At 44.7% G+C, this 19,590-nt stretch overlaps 1 protein-coding gene across 1 annotated transcript in view; it reads left to right on the top strand.

Annotated features, from left to right (window-relative positions):
- Positions 1 to 15,874, top strand: part of efnb3b (ephrin-B3b) — a 72,740-nt gene extending 56,866 nt beyond the window's left edge. The window contains exons 3-5 of the mRNA XM_063900203.1: positions 5,191 to 5,283; positions 7,897 to 7,959; positions 11,616 to 15,874. Coding sequence (XP_063756273.1) covers positions 5,191 to 5,283; positions 7,897 to 7,959; positions 11,616 to 12,043 — 584 coding nt within the window. The 3' untranslated portion in view covers positions 12,044 to 15,874. The remainder of the gene's footprint in view (positions 1 to 5,190; positions 5,284 to 7,896; positions 7,960 to 11,615) is intronic.
- The last annotated feature ends 3,716 nt before the right edge of the window (positions 15,875 to 19,590 follow it).

The raw sequence follows: 19,590 nt of genomic DNA, 5'->3' as shown, positions 1-19,590 counted from the left end.
CTTGAGTTTGTGTCTTTCACTTTGCATTTGTGGTACTTTCATTACTTGACACACTCATGACGCAGCTAACACGCCAGCTCACACCAGAGGCTATCGAGGGCAGGGCTGTGCTTGTTGTTCATGAGGCAGCATTTGTTCCTCCCTGGCCTTTATTTGCTTGTTTATTCATTCCGTTTGTTGTGTAATATGCTCTTTTCACTCCCCGCCACATTCTCCATTTTGCTCCCTTTTAATCTAGCTGTCATCGGAAAAGATGTTCCCGCTTCACGCTCGAGGCATGTGTGTGTAATTTGTGTGTTTATGGTACAGTACTGAGCCCCGACTGTCGCAATACCTCAGCCACAAATACAGTATTTATGCACAGCAGCGCCACTTTAATCTCCACTATCGTAAAAAACCTTCAGCTTCATAAATTCTCATGTGACATTAATCTGCCTGGGGCCCCTGATGACCCCCTTCCTCCAATTGCAGTATGTATCCTGTCATCTTTAAGTAAACATAGTAAACACATATATATTAGGCTAAATGCAGGTTGTTAATCTATCTGTAGCCTAAGAGGAATACTGCAGGTACCTTTAATGTAAGAGACACATATATGTTATGGTCTCCAAAATGTGATTAATGATTTGTATTAGTGTTATTGTACAAAAAGCACAATGTGCATAGCAATTATTGTCAATCGTATGCACTCCTACCTCTGAAATCCTAAAAAAGAACAATGACTTATCCTTTCATCTGATATTGTCATTTATTGTGAATATTCTGCGACAATTTTAAGCCCTGTTGTAGCTTTAAAATGTGCCTGCTTGATAATGCAGCTTTGGATTAGTGCATTTTTGTTAAATCCTCCCAAAAGAAAAAAACCTGTTCCCATTTCCTAAACCAACATATTGCACCAAAACTTGCAATGTACAATCTGCAAAATCCCAATTTCCACCAGAAATACGTGAGGCAATAAAACAGCACTTCTTGTGACTTTTGAGCAAAGTGAAATGTGAGTCGTGTCCCAGAGCAGACGGAGGGACGTGATGGAAATAACAACATCAGCATGTACACAAATTCACATCACTCACACCGGAGCAAGTGTTTTGCTGCGGGAGGCCGGCTGTCACTCAAGCGTGGGATATATAAATGCGGGGCTGCGAGTCACACCACAGGAGGGGGAAGGAATAGAGTGGCATGGCAAACACTGAGGTCCGGGCTGCTTCTTAATGCAAATGAAGACGCTTTGCATAGTCCACACAGCGGTTGACAGTTTCTATAGAGCTGAACACATGTCCGACGTTAGGGTTTGAATCCCTGAATGATGTGAGGCAGAGCTGTAAAGTAACTTTTACTCAAGTACTGAAGTTCAGTACAATTTCGAAATACTTGAGTATTTCCTTTTTTTTGACACTTTGTACTTCGTCCCTACCATTCAGAGGTAAATAGTGTACTTTTACTCCACTAGACTTTACAGATCTGGATTAATGATGTGAAATATAATCAATCTTTAAATCAGACTTTAGTTCCACCTGGAGTAAATTCACAAACTACCCTGCAAGTCATTAAAACTAGCTGCACCTTTACCAGCTTTGAGAACTTTAATGATCAATCATTATAAAACGTATCAGAGATATTATTCTGAAATGGACCAATCAAACAATGAGTACTTTTACTTTAAGTATATTTAGATGCTATTACCCTGGTACTTCTACTTTTACTACAAGATCTTCTTCCAACTCCCTCTTTTGGGGCCGTGGGCCAACCTTAGCAGCGAGAATGAAGGCGGAGAAGAGGTTTGGCCCCTCTCTGACCTTGGTAATAATAAGAGAGACAAATAGAAAGACTCTCCTCCGATGTGTGATCTCTTCTATAGACTCTATACACACTCATCCCCTGGCCGCCTGTGTGCCGTCTGATCGAGACTGACTGCGGTATTATTTCATTAATTAAGTTTTTCCACTTCCTTCGCCTCTCCCTCCTGTCTTTTTCCTGTCGAGCGTTGGTGGCAGAGCGACGCCCTTCCTCTCCTCCGTCCTCTGGCGCATCTCATCCCCCCCATCACTGCTGATCATTCTCTCAATTACTCATCCCTCCTCCGTCTCCTTTCCTTCCCTCTCACTCACTCTTATCTCATCCCAAATTGCTCCACACATTCCCTTTTCTTTCTCCCTGTCATCCCAAAGCGAGGTGGGAAAGATTTGAGTCCTACATCGCTCCCCCCTCTGATCAGGATTTCACAGATGTTCTCTGATTACATCTACCTTGATTAGGCGATATATTCCCCCTCAAGTGTTTGGAAGTATTCAGCATTTCCAGTAATTGTGTGGGGGAATATTTTCGATCGCACCTGTGATCTCTTTGTTCTCTTCTGTGAAATTGAGACTGACAGAAATACCTGCAACATGCTAATGGTTTCGAGAGGATTTGCCCTGTTTTACCGAAAGTTGCCCCTTGTGATATTTGTGACCCGTTGATTGATGATGTTAAAAAATAACCCGCATTTGCAAAATCACATATGTGCCAGCTCTCCTGTTTCAATTTGCCCTGCTCTCAGTCTCTTCTTTGTATCCATTACCGCTCCACTTTTCCATAATGGAGACATTAGACTCTTTTACCTCCCTGCTATCTATCATGTCATTTAAACTCCTTTCCTTACTTTCCGTTTTTAACTTTTTCCATTCTGCTCCTCTTCCTCGCTGTGTCCACGCGGTCATCTCCAGCGTCTCCTGTCCCCATCATATCACCAACAGCTTGTCACAGGCAATCACTCTCCCCTGCCTCGCCTCCCTGCATGGCCTCATCTTCCTCTCCCTGCGCTCTTCCTCCCCGCTGTCCTCGTCTCCCTTCACCTTCTTGTCCTCCTTGGTGTGTCGGGCGTTATTACCCTCAGAAGTCATGCTCATCTCTCTCAGGCCAGTTGAGGGTATTTGCATCCATTCCTAGAATCAGAGCAGCCCCTCGCCCCCTCTCCCCCCTTCATCACACTCTGTCCTGGGATGCTCTGTAAAACCATGCTTTCTAGTTTTAAGTAATCTGGATGATTTAATCATTTAGTAATTTTGTTTTGGTTCACTTTGCCTCTGTACAAGAATATGTAATGAATGATGTTTGAAAAATAAATGTGATTTACTTGAGTTGCATTCAATTAGTTTGTTAAATTAAAATAGACATTTTTCATCCACTTTAAAAAGACACAGTCCAACATAGGAATAGAAAATATTTTTAGAAATATTCCTTTAGAATTGATTACATCATTGCAAAAATGGACTTCTACAGATGTACATGCAATGTTGAACAAATAATTCAAGTGGTTGTTACTTGGTGCCCGATATTTTTCTGAATCTGGATTCCTCTGACTATCTTTAAATAATGTTCAAAACATTTTGCTACAACCTGAATATGACATCTAAGCAGCCAAAGGAATTAAAAAAACATTCAATGAAACGATGTGGGCCAGAGGAAACTAGAGCTGTTCTTGGTTTGGCACTCTTGTATACATTTCTCCTTAAAATAAATTGGATGTCCTCCTACAGTAGCGTAACAGGTCTCAAATACTATGATTCAAAACGCTCTTGTAACACCACACATAGTAGAACAACTTAAGGAACATACAAACTTTTCACAGCACTTTATTTAAACCTTCCTTATATATCCTTTCATCCGTCCCTGTCTCCTGGCTTCTCCACCATGCTGTTCGCCCTGACCCCCGCCTGCTTCTCTCCTCCTCCTGCTTTCACACTCTGCATCCTGCAGAGATGGAGGGAGAGAGAGTGACGGAGGTGTTAGAAGTAAAGCTTCCTCTTTTTCACACCTCCCTTTCTCTCTAAGCCATCCGCCATCCATCCCTCCCTCTCCCTCTGCCTCGCTTCAGACAGGCTAATCTATAGCCTGAAGCTAAGTGGTGGGGGGAAAAAGATTTTTTATATTTCTTTAAGGAGACAAGGTGAGGGCTAGCCCCGGGGGCTATATTGGGGAAAATAAGGATGGACGGGTGGTGTGTGCACAGGTGTTTTTGTAAAAGAGAGAAAAATGTGTTTCCTGTCTCTTTCCACTGGGGCTTGAGCTGAGAAGGTTTTCTCATGTGATGGAGAGGCTGGAGCGAGGATTTCTGTATTTCTCCTGCTGCAGAGGTGTGATTCTCATCTCCTCACCTCTCACCTTCCTCCTTCTCTTTTGTCTCTCCTCTAACATGTTAATTTTTTCCACTTTCCACCGCTTGATCCTTCCATTTGGATTCTCCCCCGTTGTCATTCCTCCTCCTCCTCCTCCTCCTCCTCCTCCTCCTCCAGCCTCTGTGGCCAGCAGACCAGTGATCTTTAATGTATACACTGACATGCTTTATGTAAGAAGAAGTGTTACAGGAGTTCATGCGCGCACACCCTCTTCATGCCTGTGCACTTAGTCTGCTTGACCTCCTTTAGCCTGCTCGCTAACTCCACTAGAAAGAAGCTTGTTGGATTCCAGCACAGGTTAGGAGGCTGATTTGAAATGTCAAACAGTTTCTCTGCCGCTCGGATTAAATTGCATTCTGCGGTGTAAGAAAAGCGTTTATGGCTTAAAGATGCGTATTAAATCCCTCATTGCCTGTATTAACACATCAGTCCCTCCATTTCAAATTCTCTTTAATTGGCTTTATTAAATACATGAGCAGTGATAGTAATGGGGTATTAAACATTGTAGCTCTAAATCATTCAGCACAGTCTGTATTTCACCCAATCAGGTCCAGTTTCTCTATACACACACTGTTTTGTGTCTCAGGGGCTCCATTATATTTTATATGTGTTCTTGATTGGATTACCAGCCCTTTTTTTTCATCAGCCTCTCTACATTACCCCCCTCTCCGGCAATTTTCCCCAGCCCGAGCAGCTATTGCAGTTGACTCAAAGCGGTTGAGTCCATGCAGAGCGGTGGGGGTGTTAATGAATTCCAGTGGACTGCTAAATGAGGTCTTATTAAAGCGCCGCCACAGCGTAGTTTGACATTTCAGAGCTTCTGGTGGAGTTTTAAATCGCTGCCTCTGCAAATGTCACTAGTTGACTCTGGAATGGCCGACCATATGAATAGATGCTATTGTTGGCAAGGGGGCTATAGATTGAGAAAGAGGGGAATTATGTGTGGCTTTGACAAATGGCTTTTCACTCTGTGTGTGTATTTATGTCACCCCTTCTACTCGGCTAATTGTGCAATTTTGTGTTATCCCTCCAGCTACGTCAGATGGGACGCGTCAAGGCCTGGATAGCATGAGGGGCGGAGTGTGTGCAACGCAAGGCATGAAGGTGGTCCTGAAAGTGGGGCAGAGTAAGTCTTCTCAAGTCTCTTGTCCTACATTGCTTTTCTCTCAAAAACACACACACCCTCCCATATGAACACCTCCTGGAGTCTGCCTGACATGGGCCCTGTCTCACACTGCTATGCACGCCTCACACACCATATCCCAACACAGAACTACATCCGTTGGCTCCAGCCCATCTGCATCGCACACCCATCTGTACAGCAGCACACATCTCCCACTTTTAAAAACCATCCCTCTTATCTTCCTCTTTCCTTACACACACATACAAAACGTGTGTGTGTTCTCTCCTAGCGTATTAGGGCTCATTAAGTGGTGAGAACAGCAGAGAAGTGTGGGATCAGTCGGCTATAATGAGGCCTGTTGACTTCCTTCTGACTCTGCCTTTTAACTACTACTGACACACACACACACACACACACACACACACACACACACACACACACACACACACACACACACACACACACACACACACACACACACACACACACATAACAACTCACATAACTCTGCTGGATACACGTTACAGGTGAGCTCACACACACAAAGACAGGAGTACACACACGGGGGTGCAGACTTGCATACTTAGGTGGTCGTGCAGGCGTGCGGACACACACGTACACACACATTTTCCCCCCACGATAACAGAACGACTCTATTCAGGGTTTAAAGCACACAGTCAGTGGCTTTTAATGACTCGTAGCTGCACACACTTCTAATTTGTTTGGAAAATATTCACAGGTAATGACCCCTCACATGCAGGCCTGTCAGAAAAAGCAGCAGGAAAGAAAAGGCATGCATGTTCACTGACCTGCGCATTCATACACGTAATGGGCACCTGTCCTTCACATGACCCCCCCCCCCCCCCCCACACACACACACACACACACACACACACACACTTGCCTATTTCTATTTATTTAGGCTATCCTGTGTTATCAGGCCTTGTGTATTGTAGTTGCTCTTCAGCGTTGAGCCAAGTGGCGCTGCTGTGGCTCTATCAACCCAGAAGATCAGCCCAGTCAGCTCCGCTCAATAGAAACACTAGCACACACACACACTTCCTTTTCCCATGGCTTTTCACCACACGCAATCCAATCGCACATCAGTTTTAAACAACTCTATGAAGTTCTAAGACACCCACGCCATCTTTCTTCACCTTATCCCTGTTTCATCTTCTCTCTTTCTCTATTCCCTCTGCATTTGCCTATTTTCATTCTTTAACCCCCTTTTCATTCAAGCAACACTGCCCACTTCCTTGTCAAATTCCCCTTTTCCCCGTCCTCATCACTTCCCTTTCACTTGGCATGCTCGCCATCTCTCCTTCCAACTCTGTTGTTTTCGCTCTCCCTCTGTCTTTCTATGTTATCTGCTGTGTGGCTGAAAGGTCACGTCTGTGCTGTTTGTCATCTAAAAAAGCGTTGTGCTGCCTCACAGTGATCTCTGATGAGATATGCTGCTCTGAGATGCACGCACACACTCATGAAACATGCACTTGCAACCCCTTACCCAACACACACACACACACATTGACCTGTCCTTTTTTATTTGATTCTTTATCTATCTTGCTTGCTCTCTGTCTCTGTCTCTGTCTCTGTCTCTGTCTCTGTCTCTGTCACACACACACACACACACACACACACACACACACACACACACACACACACAAACACACACACCTCCCTCCACTGGCCCCTGCTGACCACACAGCAGTTTGTATTGATCCAGACTGCACCGCCCCCTCAACCTCTGTTTGGTTGACTTTCATGAGGCAGCCGCCAGCCAATAGCCTAACACTTATCTAAATGTCAGTATAGGTTGATGGCTGTGCACACACACTCTAACACACACGCACACATTCACCAGTTTGTGCATGGACAAGATGCAGTATGTGTTTTTGCGTGTTAATTGCAGTTTCATCCATAAGCACCCCATGGTTTGCTCTCCCCCACTGCTGCAATGACCAGAAACAGACTTTCTTTTCTAAAATGTTGTATAAACTGCAGAGTTGAATACTCATATCCCGATATAAAACTCTAATCTCGTCTTACTGTTGGCCAGATGGCTCAGAAGTGAACAAAATGAGTATTTGTTGAACCATCTCTTTCAGTGGTGAGGAGTGACACTGCATCTGTGTGTGTGTGTGTGTGTGTGTGTGTGTGTGTGTGTGTGTGTGTGTGTGTGTGTGTGTGTGTGTGTGTGTGTGTGTGTGTGTGTGTGTGTGTGTGTGTGTGTGTGTGTGTGTGTGTGTGTGTGTGTGTGTCACATAAACACACTTTAATGCCATCACCATTACCAAGGGCTTGCTAGACAGATGGCCTGATTTAGCAACTACAGATTACAAGCCGTTATGGCCTTGTGTAAATTCACTCAGGCCAAAACAACAAACGGCCTCTCTTTAGTTTCCCATTCAAACAAATGGAGAAATGCTCCTTCACCGCACATCCAAGCACAATCAATACGTGCTCCCCTATAATGCGAAGGGAGGGGAAGTAAGGCTTTATTATAGCTCGCGATTTCTCTTCCTGGCTCCGTGTAAATGTAACTTATTCCTCTAAATTCTGAGACTGCTGCAGATGTTTTTTTCTCATATTCCAACCTTATTTTTTCTTCCACAGGCCAATATGGGCTGCCTCCAAAGAAGGAGCCTCCAGCAGGACGCACCACCAGCAGAAACCCAGGTATGCATGAGGCCAAACGGGAGATAATCCACAGCCGATCTTACTAGAAAATGGATGGAGGGAATAGGCAGAGACTGGTAGATAAAAAGAGAAGTAGCAGGGAGAGGGAGGGAGGAGGCGACAGATGGAGAATGTGCAGCGGTGACATCTGTGGATCTCTCTATTTAATTCCATATCTTTCTCTCTCTCCCTGCTTCTCTCTATCCCTCTCCTACCCGCCCGGCCCTCCGAGCTAAGTGCTGCAGGCGGGGAATGAAGGGCTAATAGCTACCTTGGGAGAGGGAAAGGAAAAAGAGAGGGAAGAAGAAAGAGGGAGAAAAGGGAGAGAGGGCTAGACCAGCGGCGACATTTTCAGAGAGTTATTATTGCCATTAGTTTGGATGGCCTGAATTCTGTAGTCCCGTCAAGAGAGAGAGAAAGAAAGAAAGAAATGAGAATTACGGAAAGATGAGGGAAGAGGAGACAGGGGAGTGATGGAACGAGAAGTGGGAGGCACACGAGGAGGAGAAAGAAAAGAATAATTGAAAAGCAAAGAGGGGAAGGGAATAGAACAAGGAGATGGAAATGGAAAGATACTAGATTCTTGCTTTACCTCAAAGTCGTTCAGCGAAGGAGGAAGAACATGATCTGCTCTCAGTTGTGTTCATTTCTCCCTTCTTTGTCTTTTTCTTGGTGGAACATTTGTACTATAGCAAATGTGTGAATCAGGGCATTATACCTCCTATAGGTGAGAACTGTACGTGTGAAGTGTTCAACAATACTACTCATTGTTTTTATGAGACAAACTATGCTGGACACAACACAACACTGATTAAAATCACACAGATAATGAGGGATTTTACACCTTCCTGACACTCCGACAAGTACATATTATCATACACTTATCTGAAATGATTGCGTTGACTCCTGACACAATAGTCATGCCAGGGTGTATAATCCTCTTGTGAATCACTTTGAATAATAACTGGGATATTGCTGGTTATTCGCAGCCATTTGTGTTGTGTTTGCCTCATCTGATCCTCTCTTGGGATGTAAACAAAGACATTATTGGGATATGAACAGAGAAGGCTTTATAAAAAATAAAAAAACACTCCCTCTTTCTGAGTCATAACTCAAAGACACACACTCAGTTTTTTCATTGGTGGCTGCATTTTATATGTCCATGGAACAAAATAATTGTTTGGAAATCATAAAAGATATGCCCTTTAAAAAGGCTCTATTTTGCTTTTTGGAGATTTTCTCTTTCCTATAGTGTGTTATATAGGTTTTTGTGCATATAGATGGTCTGCAAAGGCCATTCAGCCAGGTTCATTGTCAATATATTTTAATCGGATCAATTGAGTCAAAGGATAGGGGCTGCAGTGGTGTTTTTTTTTTACCATTAACCTGAAATGTAAGCCTGGCACTGTGAGAAGCTTGACATTTATAAGACAATATTATAATGTGACGAAGGATGAGATAGTAGTTTACCACAGTAAGCGAAGCAATCTTATCATTTTTAAAAGATTTCACATTCCAGTATCAACCTGAATACATATATTTTTGTGAAATGATCAGAAACAGATTTGACTCACCGGTCAGGACAATGGAATGATCTGAATTTCAACTCCTTTTGTCAGGGTTGGCACAGTTGATATTTTTCTATTAGCTTGTTTGTTCTGCTTGTTATCAAAGTTATTCAAACAGACAGAAGCATGTTTTTCTGATAATCTGCTTCTGCGTTTTATTGTACATCAGGTATTCATGTCATGCTGTCCCTCCATTAGCAAACAAAACAAAAAAAACAAAGCATAAAAAGAGCAGCTGTGAATGCAACCCACCTCTGTATCACCATGGTGTGTGATGAATCAGCACAGAGTACACATGGGTAGAGACAAAAAAATCATTTAAAAAAGCAATCTTATGTGGAAAGCAGCAATAAAACGCCTCGATGCATCGGGGTATCTGCTCCATTAATTTGTAAACTATCTGGATCCTATTGAATGTATTTATATAGGTGAGCCATGGAATCAAATGTGTATTATTAACAGGATTTCACGCCTCTATTGGGAAATATAGTGTCTCAAGCATTATGGAACAGAAACAACTTGCAAAAATATATGTAAAAGCAAACTATGTGTATTGGAAAGTAAAGGGAAGTAAAGCTGATCACCCGTTCTTTCCTGTTTTACCTGTTGGATGTCTTTCTCCAAGGTGAAAATCACTAATAAAAAGGGAGGGGGGAAAAGAAGGTGTCAAAGTCTAAATTTGTGCAATAAAAAAGGAAACAGGAGGGAGTGAGGAATGGGAAATAGGGGGAGCGGAGGTAGGTGGAAGGAAGAGGATATAATAAAGAGAGCCGGTGAAAGGCGGCGATCATAACGGAGATGGAGAATGAGGGATGTTGGGTTAATGGAGGGAGGAAGAAAGCGGGAGTGGGAAAAAAAGGGAGTGTAATCGACGTCCGGCTTTGCTCCTAGTCAGTCCAGCGCAACGGGGGGGCCTTAACAAGCGGGGGGCGAGGTGTGTTTGCATGTATTTCCATTGCAGTTGTCTATATCTTAGGGGTCAGAACGTGTGCTTGGGTTGCTAGGCACTGAGTTTAGAGCAAGGTGGGTCATTACGGCTACAATAAGCCGAAGATAGAGAGAACCACGGAGCGAGGGAGGGCGAGGAAGCGGAGGAGACAGACAGGGAGAAAAGAAAAGGGATGTGTGCCAAGAATAATGATGGACCAATCCAAAAGGCTCTATACAGCAACGACTCGCATTACCGGCCTTAACCAGTTCGCCACACACATTCACACGGCCCCGCTGCCAGAACCTTAGCCTTACCCCTCCCCTCAATCTATTAACACACACACACACACACACACAAGCACACACACACACACACACACAGACACACACACACATAAACACGTCTACGCTACCATCATTCACCTGCTGAGTTCTGACCTGGCCTCCCGCAGAGAAAACTCTGAGCTCCGGGGCTGTGAAGATCTTAGGCTTCTGGCAGACGCACAACAGGCAGAGGAAGCAATCGGCTGACAAACTGAGAGATAGTGTGACAGACAGTTTGATGAACAGACAGACAGATAAAAAGACAGACAGATAAAAAGACAGACAGGAAAGGCCAGCAGGCGGGCGGGGTGTGTGGTCGCTCTGGCGGTGGAAGCAGAACGGGGAGGCTCTCTTCATGTGGTCGGCCGTAATGCTAAGTAAATACAGTTGTTAAGGTTAGGGAAATACAGTGTGTTACCTTGATACACACTGTGGCTTAGCCAGGCTGTCCACAAGAGTATATACTGCGCAGCTCTCTCTCACACACAGTCCACGGACATCCCTCTCCGTTTTATAAGCACTGCTGTCCACTTCATTACATCAATAAAGAGACCACATATAAGCGTCTTGTGAGATTTGCTGCATACTTATTGCATTCCATTGGGTTAAGTCTCTGCAGGCTTCACTAGTGGAGCTAAGACCAGTACCATTACTCATGCCATTGTGGTCCAGCACCATAAGGACTGGAATGTTAACTTTAAAAGTCATGAAAATATAAATTGGGAACCGTGTTATTGCTCTGGTGATGATTAATATGTATAAATAAATCAAAGCTGAAAGCAGCTTGTCATAGTGTGGATATTGGAGTAAGAGTTTTTCTATGATTTGTTTCAGGCGGCGCAGGGAACTCCACCCAGTCAAGAGGAACAGGCTTCGGGGGCGAGGGCGGAGAGAACGGGCCCCTTCAACCCTCCAACATCGCCCTCATCGCCGGCGCCGCAGGAGGCTCTGCGTTCCTGCTGCTGGTGACGGCTGTGATCTGCGTAGTGTGTTACCGGCGGCGGCACGCCAAACACTCCGACACCCACCACCCTCCGCTGTCGCTGTCATCGCTCACCAGCCCCAAGCGAGGAGGGGGCGGGGGCCTCAGCAGCTCCAACAACAACGGTTCCGAGCCCAGCGACATCATCATCCCCCTGCGGACGTCAGACTCAGCCTACTGCCCGCACTACGAGAAGGTGAGCGGAGACTACGGACACCCAGTCTACATTGTCCAGGAGATGCCTCCCCAGAGCCCCGCCAACATCTACTACAAAGTATGAGACGGCCTGCTGCTGGCCGACTGGACACATCCACCTCCCTCCACCCTTTACCAACCAACCCCCTGCTCCAAATGAAGACACAGCAAAGCTCGTCATCACAGCTCCGACCCTGATCCCCTCAATACTACCAGTATTGTCCCATGGACCCCCCCCACTCCCTGCCCCGTGAGCCCGGCCACAGTTGTGTTTCCAGCCACCCCACCCCATACTCGCACAACTGGGCCACCAAGTGTGTGTTAAGGGCAGTCGTATTGCTACATAGCCCTTATTACCAAGGCCCTCACGAGTGGGCCAGAGCCTCTGAGTGCCCCCTTCTTGTCAACTCAGAGCTAAACGAGACCCACCCGTGCCGAATTGAAGAGTCGTCCCCCTTAACGCCAGCGTGGGTATGTGTGTGTGACACACTTTTTTTCTAGGAGTATGGACCTGACGTTGGGACTTGAGATGTTTTGCAAAACAAAAAAAGAGAAAGTAAAGGACTACATTTAAAAAAATAAACTGTACCCTTGATACCACTTAGCACCGGAGAACTCTGATTCCCAGAGGCCGTACCCGCCTAGCCCAGCGCTCCACCCCTCAGAACTCCATCGGCCAATCAGAGACCGGCCCCTGCCACTAACTCACCAATAGGATTCTAGTTTATTTGTGTTTGTTTCTCCTGAGAAAATAGGGGGCCTCGAACTCACACAATCAGCCAGCCCGGGCAGGCGGTCACATGACCAGGCCCCGGCCTGAGGAGGTCTGACCAATCGGTGACACTCAGAATCTTGTATATTTTAATAATGTGTGTGTGTGACTGTGCGAGTGTGCATACGACTTGGATAATAATTATGGCGCTGCTGCTCCACATTAGCCGTGTGTGTGCAGTCGGTGTGCTTCAGTACAGCAAGTGTGCATATGAGTTTGCATATGCGTGCGTGGGGTTTAGTTTGTGTGTACGTGCGCTTTGTGTGTGAGTGACTGTGCGTAAGCGTGCGTTCCTTAGACTTGTCTTAAATACCAAAACACAAAATAGTGAGCGAATATCAAAAAAGTGAGATTTTTTATCGCTATCAACACTTATAGATTATATATATGAATATCCAGTAAATAATTTCTAGATGGTTTTTTTCTATTGTTTTATTATTTTTACTCACTTCTGTTGCTAGACATTTTTTATCTGCTGTTTTTGTTTTTCAAAACTTAGAACGACCTTGTTTCCTTCCTTTTTTCCCCATTGCGTTGTATATTAATTTAATCCCTTTTTTAATTTTCCCGGCGAACAGAGGTTGTGTCTCTCTTTCTCTTTTCCCCTCTGTCATTCACTCCCTCCCTCCCCTTTCCCTCCTCCCCCCTCTCACCCATCTAGGGTCTCTGAACTTTGTGTATATTTTTATAGCTCCTTGTACTATGCTGTAGTTTTGAAGTTTAGACCTCGTTTGTGGAAGTGTTGAGGTAGAACCATCTATGAACGTTTTTTGTTTTTTTTCAAGCGCTTTTTTGAAACGCAGGAGTGAAAGGGGTGGGGGAGAGGTGGGGAATGGGGGAGGTGAGAGGGGATGAAATGAAAAAAAAGAATAAAGGAAAAAGAACAGGGCGAGAGAGAGTGCTGTCTGGGGAGGAGGAATAAAGCGGCATCTGAATGCAGAACTTCAAAAAAAAAAAGAGAAAGAGAGGAAGGGAGGGAGGGAGGCGAAGAGAGGAAAGAAAAGACTGTGAAGGAATTGCACACTAAAGAAAAAAGCAGCTGAGGGGAGGATGGGAACGGCAGGAGTGAGAGATGAAGGATCCCGAGGAAGGAAGGATGGAGAGAGCAAAGGACAGCGAAGGACAGAAACATTTTCTTGAGCCTCCTCATCGGATTTCAGAGGAGTTGAACTTTAACCATGGAACGAAGAGATCTCATCACACGCTCGCACACACACATCTTCAGTGACTCACTCATGTTAACGTGAGGCGGCACATTTAAAATTTGCTCCTCTTTTCTGCCCAAAAATCGTGTTGAAATGCATTCCTGTGTCACACACATACACACTCTCTCTCTCGTTTATTATCAAGGCACACACGGTACATTGCTAGCTGCGGACACACAAGAGAAATCCCCTCCAGCATTCAGTACATTCTTTTTCACCCACGCACCCTCCCACCCAACATAACACAGATTTCACACCTTTTAATGACTGTCACAAATGCCTACTGATTGCATTGAATGACACACATTTGCTAGCGCTCGCTTTGTCACGCACACGCACGCTTTCACCCACACTCAACAGAGAAGCTGATTGCTCTCATATGACTCTATTCCTGTGATCAAGACTAACCCGATGGACATGGGCGGGATGAAAAGGGTGTGCGCCATGTTTTCTCTTTCACACACCCTCACGCCAGTGCCCAGCACCTCGACCTCGAGGGGCCCGTAACACAATGCTGTGTTCAGAGGTGCAATATTTTCACATGTGCATACTAAAAAAAGCGGTTTTGTGTTGCTCAAACATGTTTATGGCTTATGTGTAATATGGGTGGCAGATGAGAGCTTAAGCTTTTTTTTTTTCTTTAGAAACACACGCGAGGCCTCCAGTGATGTAGCCATGTTTTCTGTGTGAAGCCAGTGTTAATTCTGAACCTTAAAAACATTTCTCAGCTGTGTTTTGTATCAGTATCTAACATCATATAATTAGATATCTCTGTGTCACATTCGTCTGAAATGACTTTGTTCAACACCATGATGATGATGTTCAGTTTTTCTACCATCAATGAGTTTGGATTGTATTTGACTGTATCAAAATTGATTTCAAAGTTGAAATAAGAGGGGGAAAACACCTCAAATTCTTCTTTTTGTACAACTGCCGACTTGTGTTTTTTTATGTATGCTGTTAAGTCTATGTCTATTTAAACATTCTCAGAGTACCTATAATATCCTCCAAGCCAAATGAAGTGTCTGTTTCTCTCTCTCCAACAACTACTCTTTGGAGCACTCCGATCCAAAATGACAGTATTTTGTTTGAAAATGGCCGCTGCCTAGGAGGGGGAAAACTAAAACTTTTCGGACTTTACGGCATCAACCCCTGACGAAGAAGTCACTGCCCCATTTTCAGTCCATTTCGCTCCCCCCTCCCTCTCAGCAGAATGTCAAGTATCTCTTGGACTCAATTTTTTTTTTTTCTTCTGTTGTTTGATTTCCATGTCGATGTTATTTCAAAGTTGTGTCTCTGGCTCTCACTGTTTGTGTTTGACTGGCCAACTCAAAGTGTTGGCTTTTCTAAAAACCACGGACACGGCCACTGGTTGTCATGTTGAAAACAGAAAGAAGAAAAGTGCTGTTTCTATGGACCGGGGGGAGAGAGAAAAAAAGAAAAGAAGCAGCTACCGCCTAGCTCCCTCACCTCTCTGTTGGTGTGTGTGTGTGTGTGTGTGTGTGTGTGTGTGTGTGTGTGTGTGTGTGTGTGTGTGTGTGTGTGTGTGTGTGTGTGTGTGTGTGTGTGTGTGTGTGTGTGTGTGTGTGTGTGTGTGTGTGTGTGTGTGTGTGTGTGTGTGTGTGTGTGTGTTTCTGTTTCTTTGTGCCAACAGACAGCGTGCGGAGGCTGCGGAGCGAGGTGGTTCTCGTATGTAACGTGTTGAGACTTTGTATTTGGGACACCTCTGTGTGAGAAGGTTTTTTTTGTGTCCTCTCCTCTTCTTCGCTCCTGCTTATCCCCTTGTCTACTCATCACGGTGACCCCTTCCTCCCTCCCCCGTTCCCTTGCCCCCCTTCCCCCCCCCCAACACACCTCAAAAGAGAGGAAAAAACTAGTACATTCCTGGTTTGGAAAAAAAGGTTGAATAAAAAAACAAAACAAAAATGTTTAAGCACCACTCCTTTGGTCCTGTTGTGTGATTCATTATTGTGTGAGGGTCTGCTGAGGCTCTTTTGTTCTGTATGTGTGTGTGAGTTCCTGAGGCCCCTGCCTAAAAGAAGGTCTCTGCCCTTATCTCTGCTATAGGCTTGTCTCAGCGGGGGCTCTTTCACAGCCCCTGCTAATAACACACACACACACACACACACACACATACACACACGCACACACACACACAGGCTCTCCCACTGGTGTTATCAACAACTTATCAAACCCGGCTTCGTTAGTGTTGAGTGTTGCCTGGCAACGTATTGACAGAGCTGATTTTATCCTCTGTCTGCCTCTCTTACACCCCTCTTCTTCCTGTATTTCCTCCTCTAGCTTTGTGGCACGTTTCTATGGTAACTGTTAGCGTGTTTTTACTCCCTTCCAAAATGTCATCCGGTTGTGTATGTTTGGTTTTAAGGCTCTTCCAGAACATGGTGTGCCATCAGGGTGGCCTTAGGGTGAGATGACCAGGCAGCTGCCTTTACCCTTTGATCTGTGATGTGTGAGAGTGGATCACATGCCACACACGCTCACTGAACCCCAACTACACAAACACCAACAGATGCAATCTTATGCACTGCCACACAGCGCCATTGATCCTGGTGGACACTTGTCACTGCCTTTGCCATGACAACCTGTCACTGAAACTGAGGCCAAGTATAACGAAGGTTGGCGAACAGTAAACATCCAACCTGCTTAGGCTGCTAATCCACCTAACACCTTCAGTCAGTATCACCACTTCCTTTTTTAACTACACAGCAGTAAGTTCTTAAACAGAACCGTAGTCGTATCCTGCTTGTAAAAAAAACGGTTGTTTATTTTGACTTCGGTTTGATATTGGGAAGGTTTCTAATTAGAGCAGGGCCAAATTTAAACTACTTCCTGTCATTTCAAGCAGCCTCTGTAGGCCTTTTGACTTCAGTCTATGAGAAGCACAGGTGTTCATTATAACGTTAACAATGCTCTGTTCTTTCAAAGTGTCTCAGTTGGCTTCGACAGCATGACAGTCAGCCCGTGTGCAAAATACCATGACCCTGAAACTGACGCAGGTAAATGGAATCCAACACCATTCCTTTTATCATTTACACCTGGGGCTTTCCTACTGTGACACGTCAAAATGGCTAGTCCAAAATATTTATCCAACACTTCTGCACACTGAAAACTTCTCAACTACTGTTCACCTCGCACAGGTGTTTTCACTCTGCCTGATTAGACCTCTTTCCAAGACTGTGCAGCGTGTATACAAACCAGAATGATTGACATCTACTTTCACTCTCCTGTTAGTTAAGTTGCACCTGTTTTCGGGAACACCTTTATGATGTGTAGTATGTATGTGGTTAAGTGACCTCACATAAAACTCAGCGTAACTTCACCCAGCTTCAACCTAAACAGAAATTTAACACATAGCAGTAACTAAAAACACTTGTGGGGGTGTGCAGGGCCACACAGCAAGAGGCACTTTTCAGCTATTTTTATATTTGTTGAAATGGTATTACCAGACACTTACTGAAGTTGCTTAAAACAAATATTTCACACAAGAATACTGTAGCTAGTACATTTATTTACGAGACCAAAAGCTAGTCTTTTTTCTTCAAAAATTGTGCGAAATGGTGCTTAAGGAGTCAACTCATAAAATCGATTTAGGGTGGTGGTGAATGTTGTTAGTTGTTATGGTGACAGCAAAGGTCAGATCGTAAAACGTGTCACACTCACTAGTTTGAGAACTCTGTTCTTCCGTCTCCTCTAAACTTGCGTCACCCTTGTCTGACTCTTGTTGGTGCTCATCATGAACCCCGGGTCTATAATCATATTTGTAATGATCAGTTATGAAGTCGGTTTATACGGAAGGTAGCCCGGTACAACCGCGGCTACATCTGTTTTTTGCTAAGGCAACGGTACATAATAAAATGGCTGCCACTGTGACCTTTCTACTATTGTTTTTGTGGTGAAACCCATCTAGGCCAGAGAAATAAGTAACCTGCATTGCTGGTCCTTTATAGCAAGTGTACAATTTAAGGCTTGTACTCCTACAGTTTGTGGTAATCCTATTCTACTTATATTCAACCCGTTATATTCCCACAGCCTTTCTGTATTCAGAATGAAGGCCAGTGGGAGAGTCGATTAGTTACTTGAGTACCTGGGTTATTGGTATGTATTTCTAATCTGCCAAAACCATCCCTCACTGGATAGCAATAAGGATTAAGTAGCATTGGAAAGGCTAGTAGCTGCCAACAAATCATAACTCTGCCATACCAGTGGTGATAATGTTCCATGAGTGGCTCACCACTGTTGTTAATCCATGGAAACCAACAGCAATATTCCCTTCAAAGAGGAACTAATGCTAATCTAATGGCTGTTAAGCCGTAATGAGTTTGCTTGCTTCTTTCCAGTCGGGTTTAAAGGAGGCCTGTTCAGACTATCGGGACTGCCGTGGTCCCCTTATCATTACATGCTCATCATTACTCCTGCTAATCTGTTCTGCTCAATGCACACACAGATGAATATTAATGCCATAGAGGATGATAGCCGTGTGTGTGCCGCATGAACACACACAGACAGATGCAGATAGGCGGGAAAAGTTGGAACGACACACGCGGAAGCATACAAAGACGAAAACACGCGCAATCTTGCGTGCTCTGTGCTTTGTCAAGTGAGACGGCTGAGCCTCCTCTCTAACTCCGTGGAGGAAGGAAAGCTTGATACGTCGCACACACTGAAACACACCCGCCGCTTCCTTCCCTGATACTTTATCACAGAAGCAGAAGGATGGAAAGAGAAAATAATCAGTTTTAAGTGAAATCAATAGAGAGATAATCCCCTAAATTAGATTTTGAAAAGCTTCGCCGCTGATGCGCAACTTAAAACCTAAGGATTGGCCCACTTGACTTAGCCCACGAAACAATCCTCGAGTAAGACGCAGTTACCATGGGAATGAACGAAGGTCAAGGATAAGAGGAGAGTGAGGGAGAAGTGGGGAATGAGGGAGACAAGGCTCTAAATCAAAGAACCATACCCAGGAATCTGCATACTAAATCAGGGTAAAACTGCTGTGATTACAATGTCACTGTGATTAATGTAGTGTAGCGCCTTAGCACCCTGAGGACGAGAGCTGCCGCAGAGTGCGCCGTGATGGCTCGCACCTGACAGACCTGAAATGCCATGTCATGATTGGAGAGGAGCTGAAGGGTTAAAAGGTCAAGCTCTTTGATTGGATGCAAAGGCCTTTTCTGTGTGTGGCCAGACCTGGAGGCGGACAGATAGCTCTGGCAGAGGGTAATTAAAGCTCAGCAGAAGAGGAATTATCGGGAGGAAATGCATGATTTTACAGCACTGATACTGGCAGCTATTTCTCTGTACCACAAGATTGCTATTTTTGCCCTCATCTCTCCTTTCCTCTTTCTCTGCTCTCATTCTAACTCAATATTTCTGCTCTTTAGCCACCTGTCTCTCACCCGTCATTTATCTTTTTTTCTTCTCCCACTCTTTTGCCCCTCCTCCCTGAGTCTTTCTGTACCTTTCCCTCCATCTCAGAGTGAGAAAAAAGTTTCAGTTAATAACAGGCCTGATGACAAGTGCAGCTGCGATCTGCAATTGCAGAGCTGATGGAGAGAGTACTGTGAAGGATGGAAAAAACGGTTAGAAAATAGCTTGGTTGCTCAGTGGGGGGTATGGGGGGACATGTTGTAC

Source organism: Eleginops maclovinus, chromosome 14, assembly GCF_036324505.1.
Source record: "Eleginops maclovinus isolate JMC-PN-2008 ecotype Puerto Natales chromosome 14, JC_Emac_rtc_rv5, whole genome shotgun sequence".
Lineage (NCBI taxonomy): Eukaryota > Metazoa > Chordata > Actinopteri > Perciformes > Eleginopidae > Eleginops > Eleginops maclovinus.
The sequence above is the reverse complement of the archived record's forward strand: the minus strand, read 5'-3'. Positions and strand labels throughout refer to the sequence as shown.